The following is a 21,230-nucleotide window of genomic DNA, read 5'->3' on the forward strand; positions in this document are numbered from 1 at the left end:
TTGTAGGAAGGGACTTGCTGCCTCAAGATCGAACATAGCCAGGTGCCGATTTCGGAATCCTACCGCATCAGAGGCGCAGCTGTTCCAGCAGGGATCATAGCATAATCAACTCAAGCAGTGGGCGCCTCTTGGGCCCTTTGGCACCAGGCATTGGAGGAGCAGGTTTGCAAGGCGGCAACTTCGTCCAGCCTGCACACATTCTCCAAACACTACAATGTCCATACTCAGGCTTCAGAAGATGCAAGCCTGGGTAGAAGGATTCTCCAAGCAACGGTGGTGCACCTTTTAGACAGGAGGTGCGTGTAGCTTGGACCGGTGAGTCGACTTCCCACCCAGGGACAGCTTTAGGATGTCCCACAGTCCTGTGTCCCCCCCCAATGAGGCGAAGGAGAAACAGGGATTTTTGTGGTCCTCACCGTAAAACCCTTTTTGTCTGAGATGCTCATTGGGAGACACAGCACCCACCCTGTTTATGCCAATTGGCTCCTTTTTTTGTTTACTAATATGTATTTTTGATATTAGGTGGGTTTTCTCGACATGTTGTTACCTGTATTAAGGTTGATTTGGTCTTTTTGATCTCCTACTTCTTTTGCACCAAACTGGTTTTGCCTGCAATTGAGGCGAGGGTGTATATGGCGGAGGAGGAGCTAACCTTTTTTCATTCACTTAGTGTCAGCCTCCTAGCGGCAGTAGCATACACCCACAGTCGTGTGTCCCCCCCCAATGAGCGTCTCAGAGAAAAGGATTTTATGGTGAGTACTACAAAATTCCCTGTTTTGTAGTCATCTACAAACATTCTTTCCTCACAATTTTTTAAGAGGCCTACACTTTCACTTTATATTATTTTACTATTTGTTGAACAGTTTGGGATTAGCTTTACTATCCTTAGCAATATGCTTCTCTGTTTCCTTTTTGGCAGCTTTACTTGGTTTTTTCGATTAAAGTATTTTTCTCCATATCGTTTTTTTGAGCTTTAGCGGTGCCATCCTGCTTTAGTAGTTTTACTGCTTTCTTTTTACTGTTAATTGGTCCTCTTACTTCTTTGTTTTGTCACATTGGGTTTTTCCTATTTCTTGTCCTTTTATTCCCACAAGGTGTAAACCGCTTACAGTGCCTATTTGGGATGTCCTTAAACATTTCTGATTTATTATCCATCGTCTTATATTCTTATTTCTGAGGACATTGTCCCAGTCGACCAGATTAAGGGCATCTCTAACCTGGGCAAACTTTTGCCTTCCTAAGGTTCAGTGTTTTTGTGACTCCCTGACAAGTCACCCTTGCGAAAGACAAGTGAAACTGGACAAGATTGTGGTCGCTATTTCCTACATGTCTGACGACCTGCAGATTTGTTATTCTGTCAGGTCTGTTAGATAGTATTAGGTGTAAAAGTTAATTTTTCTTGGGTATTAGCTGAAACCTGTCACCTTTAGGGGGTCTTGCAGGTCTCTGTTTCTCAGTTAATATCCAGGTAGTTAAAGTCCCCCATAACAAGGACCTCATTATGGGTTGTAGCTTCATCTCTCTGCCTTAGTAGTAGACTTTACATGATTTCTGTTATATCACTAAATCTACTTTTTTGTTTTATATAAATCCGCCATAATGTTCCAGAGATTGCTATGGGCCTTTTTATTTACTGATAATTTTCTTGATTGTTCCAAGGGGCGTGTCTCACTGGATCCTCGGGGGGGGGGGGGGGTGTGTACTTTTCCTGCTCTGCATAGTTGCTTTGTCAGCACTGCCCCTTGTTTAGAGATTAAAAATTAGTAACTAAAATGGCCCATTCTCTGGAATTGTACGAGGGATTTTCCCCCCCCCAAAAAAAAGGCAGAATATTTGGGGGCATTAGGAATATAAATAAGATAAAAAACTTGGCTCCTTTTGACTTTGTGACAGGTTCTCTTTTACATAGGGAGTCTCAGCAGTTTTGAACCTCTCAAAACAGAACTATGAGTCAAATTTGCTCCACATCAGCAGTGTGCCTGGTGCTGGAGACTGCGATCAAAGAACACAAGTCTTAATTCTCCCTCAGACCCAGCTTATGCTCTTTGCATGAAACACTCCCCCCAGTAAGCTTATTAGCCTTCATGATTAGTCCAGCTGTGGTCTCCCACCAGCCAGACTGCTGCTTTGGACGGTTTGCGCAATGGTTGGTATATGCTTCACGTGGCCTAATTGTCTGTGATTTGCTTCTAATGGCTTGTTTCCATTAGCTGTATCCTCCTCAAGATAATTGAAGCTAGTGATTAGCTGCAGCGGTCACATCTGGTCTACAGGCTGTTTTATCTGCAATGAACGGAACCCGAAAATGAATCTTGTGCTTGTTTGTCGATCAGCTTAGTGAGCGCAGCAGAGAACTTGCCGCTGTTAGGACTGAGCTGCAGCGCACACAGCAGAGGAAGGCAGAGCTGGAGCGAGACGGCGCAGCCCAAGAAGAGCGGATCCGTAGACTGAGTACGGAGATGAGCGCCCTACATGATCTGCACAGGCAGAGGGAGCAAGAGGTGCGCTTGGGTGATCCAGCACAAATGAGTCAGTGTGACTGTGGCCCTGTGCCCCTCATTACTCTTGCTATGGAATTGTAGGCAGAGGTGTGCGAGAGCCGCTTGCGAGATCACGGTAACCAGCTACTGCACTGGCAGAGGCTTCACCAGGAGCAAGCGCAGGAGCTCAGGCAGAAGGAGGACGATGTGAAGCATCTGCAGGACCAGCTTGCTACCATCATGGAGAAACTCAGAACTGAAGGCAGAGAGGTAGAGAACATCACACTAAATCAGTGTGTTGGGAACAATGTGGTTCTAACTGTCCTAGGACTACAGGTCCCAGCATCACCAAGCTTCCATAGTTTGAATTAATTTAGCATGTTCTGTGTTGTGTTTTCTTCCCACAGCGAGAGAGCCTCCAGAACACAGTGAATCAACTGCGACAGAGGTACAATGCTGCCACCAGTGAGGTAAGTACTGAGCACTGTGCTGCTGCTGCTGCCTAATGTGATGCACAATTTGGTTTCCAAATTTTGCAGCCATTGGGCATCTTGGTGGGCACAGCCATCCGCAGTGTGTGGTTTGACCCTTCTTCTAGGCTTCCACGATCCATGCTATTAGACAATTGGTGGTAGCTCACTGTCCTGTTCATAGAGCAACAAAAAGCCTGTGGTTACTGAACGAGCCTTAATATGATGGTTCTGACTGCATGTAATATATTATTGGCAGCGTATCTCCTATTTAGTGTGAGATGTGGTGCTGAGAGTGATGATTCTTCAAAGTCTGCTTCCACCCAGTGAGCAGTTATTCTTGGTTGATGGCTGCCTTCAGGGCTGTTTCGACAGGAACCAGCATTCTCACAAATGCTTGATTCACAATTCTTGTCTGGTCTAAATCTGATGTTGGTGTTTCTTATCATACATGTCATCCTATGTGTGACTCTGAACAGGAGCTGCAATGTGACTGGTCACTATTATTCTCCTTTATCTAGCACCATTGATTCCATGGTGCGTCACATGAGATGGCGTCTTCTGCAAATAAAAATGTCAGTTACAGTAAATAAACTAAGGCTACTTTCACACTTGTGTTGCACAGACCTGCATTGGTTTGTGCACGGCTGCTGCTAAGCTCCGCCTATGGGCGCATGATGCTGCATGCGACTTGCGCACTCTATCTTAAGCATTGGGTATGCAGGCCGTGCGCAGGTATGTGTTTTCTGGTGCATGCGTCCTTTTGATGGTGGGCTGAACTGTGCCAAATGCACTGTTGCATTTTTGTTTGCTGGGCGCACCGTCCAAATAATGTGTGTGCCCATAGGTGGAGCTAACAGGAGGTGTGGCAGGGTGGAGCTTAGTGGCAGCTGTGTGTAGACTGATGAAGGTCTGTGCAATGCAAGTGTGAAAGTAGCCTAACAATGAGACTGGTACAGAGGGAAGAGGACCGTGCTCTTACATTGTACAGGATTGGTGGGGAAGGAGACAGTAGGTTGGGGCTTGCTGCTGTTCTGATGGTGGTTATGTGGTCATTGCAGGCTGTAAGCTTTCCTGAAGAGTTGGGTTTTCTGGTTCTGTTTGAAGCATTCAAATGTGGTAGTTAACCAGATGTTTTTGGGCACAGAATTCCAGAGGATGGGTGATATTGGGGAGAAATCTTGGAGATGGTTGGTTGAGGAGTAGAGTGACTTTGGTCAGATTGGGTTTACTGAAAAGTTTCTTGGAAAAAAAAGGGTGGGGTTAGGTTTTGGACCAAACTCCAATTCTAGTCAATGAGAAATAAAAGTTGGCATTGAGCGGATGACATTCCTCCATTCAATGGTGACTTTTATTCCCCATTGACTTGCATTGGGGTTGGGTTTTGGATGAAACTCTTGAGGTTTTTTTTGCCCTAGTGGGACCAGTTTGATCTGAAACAAATTTTGTTTGTGGAAACCTGATCTGACTAAAGTTGCTCAACCTAGTGAGGAGTGAATAAGCATGGAGGAGAGAAGGAGGTTTTGGTAGGACTGGAGCCTGTGAGGGAAGATATTGTGTGATTAGTTTTGAACTATCTGGAGAAGAAAGGTTATGGGTGGCTTTGTTGGTCAGTGTCATTAGTTTAAAGTGGATATGCTGGGAAATTGGGAGCCAGTGAAATGATTTACAAAGAGGGAAAGCAGGAGTGTAGTGGGGGGGAGAGATTAATTAGTTGGGCAGCAGAGTTAAGGATGGACTGGAGGGGTGCGGGAGTGTTGGAAGGTAGGTCACAGAGGAGGAGGAGGATGTTGTAGTAGTAGTTGAAGTGTGAGATTGTTGTGAATTCTCTCTCTGGTTTCCCTCTGGTGATTACTGAAGATAGTGGAGCTGATCTGATAGAGGCTTGCCACCTGATAATGACGGTTGGAGATCTGGGGTTTCTGATTGGGATTTAAGATAGCTGACTCTCTATCCCCGATGGTGATTTTCTTCCTGTGCCTTCTGAGGTTTGCTGTCTCTTGCTTTTTCCCTGCATGGTTCAGCTAAGTGGTTTGTTTGTTATTCTGTTTGCATTTGATGTGGTTTTGTCTATCTGTGCTTTGTGTGGGTCAGCCAGCTTCGGCTGGGGCTGTGCTGAATCACCGCCCATATGTTACTGCATGTGCTAGTTTGTTTCTTCCTCTGTTGTATTGGTCTCTTTTTGCTTTGCTTTCAGAGTATATACCAGAGTGCTGATATACTGGGGGCGAAGTTGTGTGACTTCATTGTTTTTGTGCATCAGACGTGTTGGCCTTTTGCAGGGTTTTTTTGTGTGTTTGTAGACAGTGTCTTTCCTTTCCTGTCTAGTCAGTGTGGGTCCCATCGTTTGGTCAGTCTATTTTCCTACCTGCGTTTGCGTTTTTATCTTGTCTCACTGAAAGTATATGTTTGGGGGCTATCTTTTCCTTTGGGGTCTGCTGCGGGGCAGTTAAGATTTCCCCTTTCTTGCTGTCGGTTTAGCTAGCTCTCCGGCTGTGCCTAGGATCATCGTGGGCATGCTCCCTGGCTACTGCTAGTTGTGTGGATAGGATCAGGGGTCTGCAATCTGCTTAGTTACCAACCGCTCTGGTTTGCTGTGGCTCAGCCTGGGCCTGCTATCCTCCTTGGTGACCCATTCATAACAGTTGATGATTTGGGCATGTCTAAGCATTTTAGTAGAGTGAGGGTTGAGGAAAGGCTAGATTGTGGAAATGTTTTTGTGCTTGAGTTGTCAGTAGGTGGTGAGAGCTTGGATGTGTTTTTTTGAAAGAAATGGTGGAATCAAGGATTCATCCGAGGCAGTGGATTACAGGGTAATGTGTAAATTAATTTATTTGTTGATAGATCAGGTAGGGATGGTATGTGAGATGGAAGAAAGATAATGAGTTCAGATTTGTCAACATTGAGCTTGAGGAAGTGAGAGGAGAAGGAGGATGATATGGCTGATAGACACTATTTGATTCTGGCCAGCAGAGAGGTAGATCTGAGAGTCATCAGCATATAGATGGTCCTGGGAGCCATGGGACTTTGAGTTGTCCCAGGTGAAGGGTATAGAATGAGAAGAGAAAGGGTCTTAGGACAGAGTCTTGAGAGATGCCAACAGAGAGAGGGTGGTGAGGAGGAGGTGGTGGTGGTGGTGGTAGTAGTGTCAGAGTAGGAAAGGCTGAATGTGTGCTTGGTAAAGTATGAGGAGATTCAGAATCTAGGGTGAGGTCTTTGACACCAAAGGAAGAGAGGATATGTAGTGTGAGGCTGTGGTTGACTGTGTCAAAGGCAGAAGAATGAGTATGGCGAATTGTGTGTTAGCTTTGGCTGTAAGTAGGTTGTTAGTAATTAGGGTAAGGGCAGTCTCTGTGGAAGGGTGTAGATGGAAGCCAGATTGGAGGTTGTGAGCGTGGTGCTCAAGGAGTTAGGAAGCAAATATAGGGGGTGATAGCTGGACATTGCGGTCGAGGGATGGGTTTGTAAGGATAGGTGTGATTGTGGCATGTTTGCAAGCAGCAGGGAAGGTGGCAGAAGTGAGTGATAGTTTGAAGAGATGTGTTAGGGATGGGATGGAGTAGAGTGTCCAGGTGGTGATGTGTGATTTGTGAGCGAGAAATTCTTGGGTTTTGCTATTGGTCTGGTAGACCAAACAAGGCACATGTTGTTATTTCTTCTTTTTCAAGGGTGTGGCAAAGTCCTCAGCAGAGATTGGGGAAGTTAAGTGTTGAATAACTGTTTGGGGTTGTGGGATAATGAAGATACAAGGGATGTAAAGTGGGTTTGTTTAGCAGAGGTGAGAGCTGATTAGAATGTGAGTGTTGTGTGGTTGAATATGGTGATGTGTGGGTCAAGTGGAGGCAGCTGTAACATAGTGCAGCAGGGGAGGCTTTGTTTTTGTCTGGGCGGGAGAAATGATGAGGGCTAAAGAGGTAGTGAATTCTGTGAAGTTAATTGCAAATGGAGAAGACATTCCAGAATGATCCAGAGAGAGGGAGCAGGGTGGTTGGCGTCAAGGGTGTGTGTTTGAAGTTGTTTTGCTTTGGTTGGCAGTGATAGGTGGGGGAACTAATGGGAGTTATAAGCTGTAGGGGTCTAGGATGGGGACATATGTTGCCAGCAGGTGGGAGAAGGAGAATGGCTGGCTTATGTAATGTTTTCTTAGGAGAGATGTGAGGAGGAGGAGGAGGTGAGGGGAGGCAAGATTGTGGAGAGTAGAATGTGTGAAAAGTAGTTAGGGATATGGCAGGGTGTTGGGATGAATGGCAGATGCATGGCGAAAGTAAAGTACAGTTTATGTTAAAGCTATGTGTTACCTTTGGTGCTTCGTTTCTGGTTCATTTCTGGGGACATTTCTACATACTTATAGAGCCATACTTACAGAGACAGACCACGGTCAAACAGACCTGCAAGTCTACATTTATACAAGGGCCCCAGGAAATAGACAGGGTGTGAGTGGGAGGGCTAACAGCAATTCTAAACAAACACAGGAGAAAACAATTACTACTCGCAGAGGAAAGACACACACCCACATGGACACAGAAGGCCCCATATGTTGCAATCACAGCCTATCAAACACATCTAAATACACCCACATATAACACATGTCACAACATACATGCAGAAGTAGGCAGAGGCTCTGTGCAAAAATAACACATGCTAACACTAACAAATATGCAGAAATAAAAAAACAACAACTAAATAACATCAAAGTACAGAGTGAAGAGGGCAAACACCAAATATTATTTATCATGTTACAGCCTCAAAACACAAATCGGGACCAAACACATGATGGAAACAACATTTGCACAGCTAGAGCTAGGGGTGGGAGATTCAAAGGCACAAATATGATGCACTGTCCACAGGAAGGAACTACAGCCCAGACTGCGGATATTTCAGGGCAAGGATAGAAAGCAAGTCACAACCTCCACCAAGTAAGGTAAAATGATCAAGACACTAACTAGGAAAAACACTTGGATAACAAGTTCCACAATGTCTAGTAGACCTCCAGCCTGAGGAGACTTTAACACAAGTTGACAATTTGGCTTGAGAGGCCAGAATTGTGCACCAAGAGCACACCAAACATGCCCTCATTTACAGATCAGTACAACACGTAAGACAACTCACCAATATTAACAGAGAATTGGATTCATTGGAGCTCGGGAAATAACAAAGGGCTTGTACAGACAACCATAACAATTAATACAAGTGCTATGGTCTGCATAGTTAGCACTCAACTAGTGAGGAGCAAATATACTCAATGCTTGCATTTCCCTGAACATGTTTGGATCATCTCCCAAGTATTTAGAAGTGCTCAGAGATTAAGTTCCTCTTGGCACAGCTGCATGATTTTCACAAAGCCTGAAGACAACACCAACAAACAGACAAGCCACTAAATATACTTCAGCTGTCAAGTAGCCAGAAAGCATGCAGCTGCCGAAAAAAAAACACAAAAAAAACCCAAGCTACAAGTATACCCACTCATCACTACACTCAACTCCATGTTATTCTATGAGCCCATGCACATGTCCCATTTTTGGAGGTTAACCAACTCAAACAAAAAGAACCCTGATGCACAATGTGCCACTGAGAAACCAATGGAACTTGCTAATTAAACTCTATGGATTTGTGGAAACAAATAACACATTTTGATGGGTGACATCAATACACTTCTCTCCACCTGCCCTGAGGGTCAGGATTACATTCAGCAGAGATCACAAAGTAACACCCATCTGGATGTTCATTGCTTAGATAACATTAGTCGGATCATTTCACTTTTAGCTATTCTGCAAAGACTATATGCAAACAAGCAGAACCCTGCCACCCAGGGCTGTGGAGTCGGAGTTGGAGTCGGTATAAAATGGACCGACTCCTAAAATATATAATAAATTGGGTACAGTAATTCAATGCAGAATGTGCTGAATATTTTGTCATAAGAGTTTGGGAAAGTTAGGAAATGTCCTATAAATGGCTGTTCTATTCCTGATCTAAGACTACATTCACACACAGCATTTTTCCTGTGTTTTTTGAGGATACGTTTTTCAGCTGCAAAAGCTGATCATCTTTTTGAAAAACCGCATCACCTGAAAGGTTTTTGAGCTCATAGATAATGTTTTCAATAGCCAAAGCAGATTAGAAATCTGCTCTATCTATCCATATCTGTCTATCCATATCGTATCTGTACCAAAAAGAATGAAAACAGGGTAGTACACAATATATATTCTGTTCTATCTAAATATCTTGATTATTGGATCATACAAATGATTAAATGTCTGAGGTTCACATTGTACTACAATAAATTTTTCAATTAAATATAAGCAATATGTGTGGGAGTCGGAGTCGGTGTAAGGGAAATTGAGGAGTCGGAGTCGCAGGTTTGGCTTACCGACTCCACAGCCCTGCGCCACCCTGGCCCAAACAAAAGTGTACAAACTTCACTCGATGCTCCTCCTATAATCATTTAATACACTACTCCAAAAAAAAGGGAACACTTAAACAACAGACTATAATTCCAAGTAAATCAAACTTCCGTGAAATCAAACTGTCCACTTAGGAAGCAACACTGATTGACATGCTATTGTGGAAATGGAAGAAACAACAGATGGAAATTATAAAACAACTCCATGAGGATAGTATGAGGACCCAACATCCACAAGTGGGTATTGGGCTGGAAGGGAGGGAAAATGGCATTTTCCGTGGAACACCAAGATTGCCAGATTCAATTATTTGGAGGCCACACAGCCCTGTATATGCTCACCAGAGGTAGCCTGACTGCCATTAGGTACCGAGATGAGATCCCCAGACCCCTTTTGTGAGACCATATGCTGGTGCGGTTGGCCCTGGGTTCCTCCTAATGCAGGACAATGCCAGACCTCATGTGGCTGGATTGTGTCAGCAGTTCCTGCAAGATGAAGGCATTGAAGCTATGGACTGGCCTGCCACTCCCCAGACCTGAATCTGATTGAGCTCATCTGGGACATCATGTCTCGCTCCATCCACCAACATCATGTCGCACCACAGACTGTCTCAGGAGTTGACTGATGCCTTCCTCCAGATATAGGATGAGATCCCTCAAGAGACCATCCGTCACCTCATCAGGAGCATGCCCAGCCATTGTGGTGAGGTCAAACAGGCATGTGGAGGCCACACACACGCACACTACTAAGCCTCATTTTGACTTTAAGGATATTACATTCCACATTAAAGAGAATCTGTCTATCAGCTGCCAGCATTGACATCAGGGGCTTATCTACAGCACTCTGTAAGGCTGTAGATAAGCCCACAATGTCACCTGAAAGAGAAGAAAAACACATTAGATTATACTCACGGGAGGGGGGGCAGTCCAGTCAAATGGGTATCACAGTTTAGTCCAACAACTCCCATCTTCATACAATGCCATCCTCTTCTTCCCTTCCTGTCGTGGCTCCAGCACAGGTGCAGAGCAAATTACTGAGTGCAGAACAAAATACTGTAGTGCACAGGCACCAGACCTCTCCCAACACCTGCAGGACTCAGCTCTGCCCTCAACAAGGTAGAGCAGTGCGCCAAAGCCACTCCAGGAAAGGAAGAAGAGGACTGCATCATATGAAGATGGGAGGCATCAGACCGCAACACCCATCGGACCAGACCACCCTCTCCATTGAGTATAATCTAACCTGTTTGTCTCATCTTTCAGGTGACATTGGGGGCTTAACGACAGAATGCTGTAGATAAGCCCCTGATGTCAATGCCGGCAGCTCATAAGGTTACAAAAAAGGGTGACTGATTCCCTTTAATTTTGTGTGTGACTCCAAATCCAGGCCTCCAATGGTTAATAAATTGATTTTCATTGATGATTTTCATGTGATTTTGTTGTCAGCACATACAAAACCGAAGCATTCAATGAGAATATTTCATTCACATCTAGAATATGTTATTTGAGTGTTCACTTTATTTTTTTTTCTGCACTATATCACCAACCATCATACCAAAAATAATGGAACCATAGTATTCAACACATTTTGGCTTCGACTAACCAAAGAAACCCTTAAATATAGGAAATTTTATCGACTCACCATAAAGTCCTTTGCTCCAAGCCAATCATTGGGGGACACAGACCATGGGTGTATGCTACATAGAAAGTTAGCTGCTCCTCTGCAGTATACACCCTCCTGCTGACTCCCATACAACCAGTTCAGTGCTAAAGCAGTAAGAAATGAATAACGACATAGAACATGTCAATCTACAGAACAAGCACAGAGACATTAAAAGAGTGGGTGCTGTGTCCCCCCAATGATTGCCTCAGAGAAAAGGATTTGACAGTGAAATACACACATGACTATTTCTCTTTTACCTCAGTGGGGAGGACACAGACCATGGGACAACCCAAAGCAGTCCCTGGGTAGGGACAACATAACAGATCACACCCAGCAGAACCACTCCCTAAAAGTGTGCTACCGCAACCTGTAGAGTCCACTTTCCAAGACTCATCTGCAGCAGTCTGGATGTGAATATGATAATGCTTCAACAATGTGTGCAGACTGGACAAAACCACAGTCTTGCCAGCCTGCTGGGGCAACAGCTGGTGCCTGATGGCCCAAGAAACACCTATCAACCAAGTAGAGCATGCCCCAATCCCTGCTGGGATAGGCTGGCCCCTGACACAGAATCGTGGAAGGTGAAACTAATAGACTTGGTGGTCATAGTCGATAAAGCAGCTAACCCCCTACCTGCAACCATCAGGAAGCCTGAATAAATCTTCCAACCTTCGGAAGGATGCCACCCTCAATACATAACTCCTGAGAGCTCGCACTTCAACTAGAGTATGGAGAGCTCATTCCAATTTGAGGAAGTACGATACAACCTTACCAACAAATGAAAAAACAGCCTGAGGACAACCTGGCCTCAATGGAAATAAGGAAAGATGTCTGAAAAGAGAGCAGAACCTCCAAAAACTCACCTCAATAACATTACCACAGAGGGGAAAAAACTGCCACTTTCCATGACAGTCAGGTCAGTCCACATGAAAAAGGAGTCTCCTGTAAGACACCCAGAACCAGTTAAGGTCTCTAAAAATCGAGCAATATGCGATAGGGAAGAAATCACATGAGATACTCCCTGCCTGAAAGACCTTACTTGCAGATTTCTTGCAACCAAGAATGTGGAGTAGGTAAGCCAAACCTGCGACTCCGACTCCTCAATTTCCCTTGCACCAACTCCCACATATATTGCTTATATTTAAGTGACAAATTTATTGTAGTACAATGTGAACATCAGACACTTAATCATTTCTATGATCCAATAATCAACATATTTAGATAGAACATAATATCTATTTAGAACACAAAAAACTGGAATAAATTGGAAATATATAATACAATGTATACAGTACAGACCAAAGTTTGGACACACCTTCTCATTCAGAGTTTTATTTTCATGACTATGAAAATTGTAGATTCATTCTGAAGGCATCAAAACAATGAATTAACACATATGGAATTATATAATTAACAAAAGTGTGAAACAACTGAAAATATGTCTTATATTCTAGGTTCTTCAAAGTAGCCACCTTTTGCTTTGATTACTGATTGGCACACTCTTGGCATTCTCTTGATGAGCTTCAAGAGGTAGTCACTGGAAATCTTCTTCCAACAGTCTTGAAGGAGTTCCCAGAGATGCTTAGCACTTGTTGGCCCTTTTGCCTTCACTTTGCAGTCCAGCTCACCCCAAACCATCTTGATTGGGTTCAGGTCTGGCGACTATGGAGGCCAAATCATCTGGCATAGCACCCCATCACTCTCCTTCTTGGTCAAATAGCCCTTACACAGCCTGGAGGTGTATTTGGGGGTCATTGTCCTGTTGAAAAATAAATGATGGTCCAACTAAACACAAACCGGATGGAATAGCATGCCGCTGCAAGATGCTGTGGTAGCCATGCTGGTTCAGTATGCCTTCAATTTTGAATAAATCCCCAACAGTGTCAACAGCAAAGCACCATCACACCTCCTCCTCCATGCTTCACGGTGGGAACCAGGCATGTAGAGTCCATCCGTTCACCTTTTCAGCGTCGCACAAAGACACGGTGGTTGGAACCCAAGATCTCAAATTTGGACTCATCAGACCAAAGCACAGATTTCCACTGGTCTAATGTCCAATCCTTGTGTTCTGTAGCCCAAACAAGTCTCTTCTGCTTGTTGCCTGTCCTTAGCAGTGGTTTCCTAGCAGCTATTTTACCATGAAGGCCTGCTGCGCAAAGTCTCCTCTTAACAGTTGTTGTAGAGATGTGTCTGCTGCTAGAACTCTGTGTGGCATTGACCTGGTCTCTAATCTGAGCTGCTGATAACCTGCGATTTCTGAGGATGGTGACTCGAATGAACTTCTCCTCCGCAGCAGACGTGACTCTTGGTCTTCCTTTCCTGGGACGGTCCTCATGTGAGCCAGTTTCTTTGTAGCGCTTGATAGTTTTTGCCCCTGCACTTGGGGACACTTTCAAAGATTTCAAAATTTTGCAAACTGACTGACCTTCATTTCTTAAAGTAATGATGGCCACTTTTTTTCCTTTACTTACAATTTGTATTATGGCAAGAAAAAAAGCAGCTAACTGTATATTCAGTAGGACTATCACCTGTGTATCCACCAGACTTCTGCACAACACAACTGATGGTCCCAACTAGAGTTGAGCAACTTTCAGTCGGGTTTCACGAAACCTGATCCGACCAAACAACATTTGAGTCAGATGAAATTGGTCCAACTAGGGCAAAAAAAAAAATCAGAGTTTTGTCCGAAACCCGACCCCAATGCAAGCCAATGGAGAATAAAAGTCGGCATTGACTTGCTTTGGGGTCGGCTTTCAGACAAAACTTTTTTTGCCCTAGTCGGGCCAGTTTCATCTGACTCAAGTTTTGTTGTTTCGGTCAGGTTTCACAAAACCCAATCCAACCAAAGTCACTCAATTCTAGTCCCAACCCCATTTCTAAGGCAAGAAAACCCACTTATTAAACCTGACAGGGCACACATGTGAAGTGAAAACAGAGTGTGCAAAGCAGTAATCAAAGCAAAAGGTGGCTACTTTGAAGAACCTAGAATATGACATTTTCAGTTGTTTCACACTTTTTTAATTATATAATTCCACATGTGTTAATTCATAGTTTTGATGCCTTCAGAGAGTGAATCTACAATTTTCATAGTCATGAAAATAAAGAAAACGCTTTGATTGAGAAGGTGTGTCCACACTTTTGGTCTGTACTGTGTATGTATATATATATATATATATATATATATATATATATATATATATATATATATATATATATATATATATATATATGTATGTAAACACCATAACTCATCTAAGCTAAGACAAACCCTAGATCCTCAGGCTACATTCACACCATGGGCGTAGCCAGGATCAAACCTAGGGGGGCCACAACCTCATACTGCACACCTCAGCTGCTCCAGAACCTCATACTGCACACCCCTACACTTAAAAATATAGCCTGCACCTTAAGAACATGTGATAAATGCAGTCTATTTATTCAAACTATCAATTGATGTGTTACTAAGGACGGGCAATGCCTGTCCTGGGCGTCCTTTTGGGCAGCTATGAGGTGTACCTGACTGGTGCTAAAAAAAAAAAAAATAAAAGTGTTAGTCTATGCACTACCCAGCTTTCATTCTTTTTGGTACAGATATGATATGGATAGACAGATATGGATATATAGATAAAGCAGATTTGTAATCTGCTTTTGCTATTGAAAACATCTATGAGCTCAAAAACCTTTCAGGTGATGCAGTTTTTTAAAAAGCTGATCTGCTTTTGCAAACTGAAAAACGTATCCTCAAAAAACGCAGGAAAAACGCTGTGTGTGAATGTAGCCTTAGATCAGGAATAGAACAGTCATTTATAGGACATTTCATAACTTTCAAAAATATTCTGCACATTCTGCATTGAATTACTGTACCCAATTTATTCTATATTTTAGGAGTCTGTCCATTTTATAACAACTCCGATTCCACCAAAATGAGCTCCAACTCCAAAGCCCTGGTTGCAATAAAGCCAAAATCTGGATTTTCTGAAAACTGAGCACCAGGCCTGAATCCAGATTGTTTCAAAGGAAAAAAGGGAGGAGTATCCTTGATACCTGTCCCCAGGCAAATTGTGTGCTGAGTCAGCCTTGCAGCCCCGGTCGCTCACAACTTGTTGTAAGAGTCCCAGCTGAGCCAGAGCTCAAGTACATTGGCTTTCAATCTGGGCGCCATCAGATCTTCATCCGAGTGCCCTAGCAAACACAGATTTGTTTGAAGAATTCCAGATGACAGTCCCATTCACCTGAGGCAAGACCCTGACAGCTGAGCCAGTCTGCAACCGAGTTTCCCGCTCCTGAGATGAGCCCTGCTGAGATCAACTGGAAAAAGAATCTCCCCTAGTTGAGGGAGGAGCACAAGTCCATTTGTCTTAGAGCCAGTCTGACCCACAAAGACAAACGGAGCGAAGAAGACTGCTTCCATTGCAAACACCATTTTTCCCGGAACTCCCGTAGCAACTTGGATGGAATGAGGAGACGACGGACACAGTGCACAAGATCCCTGCTGGAAGACCAAGGCCTTGTCTCAAGGGAGAAGTACCCACCCTCTGGAGGTGTCCAGGAACATCCTCAAAATGGCTAACCGCTGGCCTGCAAGTGGGGAAGACTTGCTTAGGCTAGGTGGGACAGGGTATCGCAAGTGATATGTACAGACTCGGCGCAGTTCTGGAAGTACGGTCCCTTGACTAAAATCGACCAGATAGGACGGGACAAACACACCTAGAGAATACAAGATGGACATGACAGCTGCCATGACCTTTGTGAACACTATAGGAGCAGTAGCAAGCCCGAAGGGCAAAGCCGTAAACCAAAAATGCTGTTCACAAATGGCAAAGCGCAGAATCTTTGGTTAGGGGGAACAAAATTGGAATGTGAGAAACTTCACCTTTTCCCATTGAGGAAATAACAGAACGGAGGAATTCCAGCCATAAAAGGCAGACCTTAATAAACCTGTCAGAAATTCGAGGTCCACAATTGGTCCTTTGTTCCGGCATGGGGAACACCCTGATTGGCAGGAAGTAGAGGTCCAGCCTGGATTGGTTACAACTTCTTACCAAATAACCAACCACTCTAGTAATGGAGAGATGATAGAGACTGCTTTGGATGCAGAGTCCGCTTTCCATTTTCTGAGCGATAATGCCCTTCTGATTGTAATGGTATTCGCTGCTGATGGCGCCGTGTAACTAGTCGCATTCAAAGAGGAGTGGACCCCTAGTCTCCCACTTGAGAGAAATGATTGCCTAGCTGCTTGCTTCAAAGTTTTTTTTCCTTTTTTTTTTTTTTTTTTTGGAACATGCCCAGAGAAGCTGCTGGTTGGTAGAATGCACTGTTGTATCCAGCAGGTCAGGATAAACAGTCTCTTCCTGTTGCTGCTGTCTTTGAATGGTGCAGAGCTAAGGTGATGCACGCTCAATCCACCATCCCCCTTAACATGGAGGTGTAGAGGGGACCGTCCGCCACCTTGCTTCATCCGCTGAACAGTGATGATGCAGTGGAGTCTGCTCGGACAGCAAAAGGAGGGTGCCTCTGTACATCCATGGAGATCAAGCCCCCCGGGTGGACAGGGCTAGTTGTCCAGCAAGAGCCTGGCTGCAGCAGAGGATATATAGAGGCGACACTATGTGCTCGACTGTTGACAGTGTGGGGAGATCGGTGCCCTTTAAAGGACCCGTTGTCCCTAAAAATAAGCCAAGGCATGGCATCCCAAGTCACAGGAGAGGATACGTGGAGGCGACACTCCGCGTGCGCACCTGTTGTTGGTTTGGGGAGATCGGAACCTTGAAAGGAACCATCGCCCCTGTCATCCGATGAAAAAAGATAAAGGATTTAAGATCTGAAAATCAGACTCGGCCTGGCATCCCACATAGCAGGGGTGGATACATGGAGGCGACACTCCGCGTGCGTGTCTGTTGAATGAAAAAAGAATAACGCGCTTCAGGAGGTTTCTGCCGAGTAAGTCAGTTATTCGGACGCTACTGTCCGGGGGAATGCAAATGTACCAGGAGGGAGTTTAGTCGTCTTGAACGACACTGTGTGATCCGGAGCAGAGCAGGAGTTCTCATCTACCTACAGAGATTGGATGACGGCCTCAAGAAATGAATGCAGAGTTTTCTGGAAAAGTGTCAAAACCAGATCCTGTAAACCTCCAAATCATGTTCACTACACACCTCTGGTGAGAGAGAGAAAAAGTAAGAAGCGGAGCTCGCGGATGCCAAGGCGCGATAGCTCAGTAGTTTGAGACACCTGCACAGTTCTAAAATGCTTGCGGCCCCCTGCTAGCCGATGTTTCCCTTGTAGGAAAGGAACCATCTACCTCAGTCATGGGAGCTGCCCGATCTACAGAGGGATTCAAGCACTTTGGCCAGAGAGGCCATGGATTGTGACAGTGACTAAGCCCACTTAAAGGGACCAGGTACCCAGAACTCGATGACAGTGGAGGGCCCCTGAGCATATTAGGTCACAAGCCTTGTTTGGGATCACAGGTGTCAGAGCGGAGTAGTTTGTACACTGCATGGAGTGTTAGAGGTATAATGTCAGCACAGCTGTAAGGCAGCATAGTTCCACAAAGTTTGGCAGGAGAGCACTTGTCTGAAAAGGGGATCTCACAGCAGATCAGCTGGAAGGGATAACTCACTTCAAGAGGCTTCCAACCAGTGAAGGATTTATCCGGTCGCTTCTTGTGCCAAGTAACTAGCACGAAATTCAAGGAGAATGACATAAGTTCTGTACGAGCACTTGGTCTTCTTAAGGGACACTGCGTGATCCAGAGCAGAACCGGAGTCCTCGACAACCTCCAGAGACTGGCTGACATGGTTCCTAAAACTCTGGCTAATCATATTTGGAACTTGTTGGTTTTTTTCATTTGTTTAGTAAACAACAACAAACAGATGTACACATTTTGTAAATAACCAATGCAATGTACACACGATCATCATAACTGTAAGGCTGTGTTCACACACAGCATTTTTTTTTTGCCCCACTTTTCCCACAGATATACCAAAAAATCGGCTACAAAAACACTTAAAAGAAGCTTCCCATTCATTTTAATGCATTTTGTGCATATTGATGCGTTTTTTGCCCACGAAAAAAAAAAAACACTTCGCTGTAAAAAACACAGCATGATCATTAATTTCACCGAAAATTCCACATTTCTAGCTATTTTCTCTGTGTCTGGGGACGCGCGGCAAAAACGCACGGAAAAAATACGCGCATACGTGTGCACATAGCCTAAAAGGGAGAAAAAGAACAAGTTTGCATATTGAGTTATTTGTACAGATCCTCACTCTCTTACGAGGCCTATAGAGAATCTAGGAGTAGTCTTGGATCGCTACAGATCCCAGGTGAGGGAGAGCAACAGACCAGATTGTTGTCAAGTTGACGTACTACGGATCCACACGTACGGTCACGAGCGCTTACAGCCCCTGCTAGCCTACGGCTCCTGTGTAGGGGGAAACGCTCTTATCCCCGAAGGGATTCAATTGACAAAGCTACTTCAGGGGGACTAGGTACACTCAGCTCGGCAGCAGGAGGGGGTACATGAAGGCAATACTCCGCGTACCCGCCTGTTGTAGGTTTGGGGAGATCGGACCCTTGAAAGGATACGTCACCCCTATCATCCATGGAAAAAGTAGGAAATGTGAAATAAAAAAAATATGGTCGCAAGAACTGGTTCTCTGGGAGCCAGCAGGAGGGTGTATACTGCAGAGGAGGAGCTAACTTTCTCTGTATTACTTAGTGTCAGCAGCAGCATACACCCATGGTCTGTGTCCCCCCCAATGAGGCCAACGAGAAAAGCACTCCTCCTCCAAACATATTGCAGGCATCAGATTTTATAACACAGTGTACTTACAATTATTCTTCTTGCCTTTCTACCCAGATAATTCATCTCTTTTCCATTACATTTATGCCATAACTGACGAGCTGAATCCTTCTGAGCTCTATGTAAAAGCTGGAACTCTCTCCTCCCTGCAGGGGGAAGGAGAAGTGCAGGGACAAGAGACTTCCTGTTTCCATATAAAGGCAAAGAAAACAAAATAATTAGCTGGGCAGAAAGCCAAGACTAGCAATTGTTAACTACACAGTGCTATATAATATAATGGCTGCAACTTTGATGCCTAGTGCTCCTTTAAACATGAGCTCAAGTTGGAATCATGTACAGGTGTCCTTTGCCAAGCATAACCTTCCCCTCGCCATTCTATCTGTACCACACCACTGGCCTCAACCACCAAAAGTCCAAACTCATGCTCATCTACATGTGCTTTATGGCATAGCAGTATACAGAACATATTCCTCATTTTCTGCAGCTCGACACCCTGCGAGGTTCTCTAGAAGCTGCGAGGTCTGACTGCAGGCGACTACACCGTGAAAGCGAGTTGGTTGTGGGCAACGTGAACGAATGGGTCAGCGAACAGAAGTGAGTGACAAAGTCCTACACATCTACATCCACTTTACAGCCATGTATTCTCTATCCTCTAAGTTCATAGACATTTGATATCTTCCACAGAGAGGCCAGTAAGACATTGGGGGAGAAGATACTGGAGCAGAGTAAGCAAATCCAGCAGCTGAGCACAGAAAAAGAGTAAGTACTCAATGGGCCAAAACTGCTTCTCTGAGGCCTCATTCACACACTGCAGATTAGCACAAATGTTCCTACTGTATTTCTCCTGCCTTGTGCACGCATTAGGATTTATAAGGCAAGCTTGTACCCTCATCATTGCCTCTTTTCTAGCCACATGCAGGAGGTGATTGAGCTGATGCAAAAGGAGAACAGATATCTGAGAGATCTAGAAGACAAGAGACGCATAGAGAATGAGCGGTTTAAGGTGAGATGAAAATAACACTGTCCCTTTTGGATACCGTTTTTAGTGCCATACTTAGTCGTGATTTACATTATATCTTATAAAGATTAGCAGTCACATTAATCTACAAGTGAAGTCACTATCAACAATTACTGGATCCTGATCAAATTCTTACTTGTGGTTGATTACTTCCAGCTTAATCTTCAGGCATCAGACCTGGCGCGCCACCATCCCAGCGGAGACATGGGGTAAGTTTTGAGCCAGATTTTGGATCTTTCTCCGCCACTCCAGTCTTTATCACTCATCAGTGGTGGTTTTTTTTTTTTTGGTTTTTTTTTTTTTAGGTCTCTACGAACTGCACGAAGAGGATTCACAAGTGCCGGAAACCTCAGGACAAAGCCGCGCGGAGGGTCTTGATAATCTGCTGAAGCCACAGAGAAGATGACGCCCACACTACAAGTGTTGAATGCCGACGAGCTGCAATCTTAGTTTACTTATAAAGAACAGTCTTGTCTGTGTAAGATCCGACAAGAGGCGCTTAGATCGAGTTTGCTCTGGGTTACCATTCAGACGGCCAACATTGGTCTCCATTGTCTGACAGCACAAGGATCTGGTCCAGTCACTCAGACAAACTGTAACAATACTGCACATTGCCAGACTACATTTGACACTTCATCACTGTAAAACTTTACACCTTTTACTGAGATTTTGTATTAGTGACCAAAGTTTGGAAGGAAACTAATGTTGTCAGTATCTCGTTTAAATTGTAAGTTATCACTACTTCACCTTTATTAATCAGCAGCCAAGTTCACAGGATGGTTGTATAAGGCTGTATACTTACATTCCCTAATACCTGCCTGCGGGTACAAACACCCAGACTACCATCTTCACGAGTCCTTATGATGCCGGGGGGTTGACTTGTGGGACCATATTTGGGTCTATAATAAAAGGTTCATCAGGCGAGTTAAACACAAACTATCATATACTACATTCCCACCGTGTCTGACTCTACTATGAGCACAGGTACAATCACTGCACTGTTTCACATTGGTACGTTCTTTGTAAGTTAGTTTTAATACATTTATACGGCTGTTTTATAATAAATTAATCCAGAAGTTTTACGTGTTTGGAAATCAGCTGTCGGCTTGGATTTCTTTCTGTATCAATCTCTGTTGATCCTAACATCTCTGGGAAACATGGTACTGCACAGCAGCCTGGCACAATAAATGAAAAGGTTGATCCAGGGTAAACTATCAGGCGTCTGTCTCACTGTATGGTGCGCATTGACAAAACTATGCCGTGCACGCAGCCGAGCCCGGCCCGAATCCCTCAGCTACACTTCATCCCGTCAGCATTGTAGGAAAATCAATAATCAGCATTTAACAGTTGCCTTTTAGTCAATATACAGCACTTAAATTGGCTTCAAGCAGAGGGAGC

The 21,230-nt window shown here is 44.4% G+C and overlaps 1 protein-coding gene across 6 annotated transcripts in view; it reads left to right on the forward strand.

Moving 5' to 3' along the window:
* Positions 1 to 20,926, forward strand: part of PMFBP1 (polyamine modulated factor 1 binding protein 1) — a 133,151-nt gene extending 112,225 nt beyond the window's left edge. For 5 of the 6 annotated variants that reach the window (XM_073584478.1, XM_073584471.1, XM_073584483.1 and 2 more), the window contains 8 exons: positions 2,334 to 2,501; positions 2,583 to 2,750; positions 2,888 to 2,950; positions 19,299 to 19,408; positions 19,499 to 19,573; positions 19,724 to 19,817; positions 19,989 to 20,041; positions 20,138 to 20,926. In XM_073584478.1, coding sequence (XP_073440579.1) covers positions 2,334 to 2,501; positions 2,583 to 2,750; positions 2,888 to 2,950; positions 19,299 to 19,408; positions 19,499 to 19,573; positions 19,724 to 19,817; positions 19,989 to 20,041; positions 20,138 to 20,210 — 804 coding nt within the window. In that variant the 3' untranslated portion in view covers positions 20,211 to 20,926. The remainder of the gene's footprint in view (positions 1 to 2,333; positions 2,502 to 2,582; positions 2,751 to 2,887; positions 2,951 to 19,298; positions 19,409 to 19,498; positions 19,574 to 19,723; positions 19,818 to 19,988; positions 20,042 to 20,137) is intronic. The other variant, XM_073584498.1, reaches the window with a different exon arrangement.
* The last annotated feature ends 304 nt before the right edge of the window (positions 20,927 to 21,230 follow it).

Source organism: Dendrobates tinctorius, unplaced genomic scaffold (genome assembly GCF_039654945.1).
Source record: "Dendrobates tinctorius isolate UK_male_01 unplaced genomic scaffold, ASM3965494v1 ptg000009l, whole genome shotgun sequence".
Classification (NCBI taxonomy): Eukaryota; Metazoa; Chordata; class Amphibia; order Anura; family Dendrobatidae; genus Dendrobates; species Dendrobates tinctorius.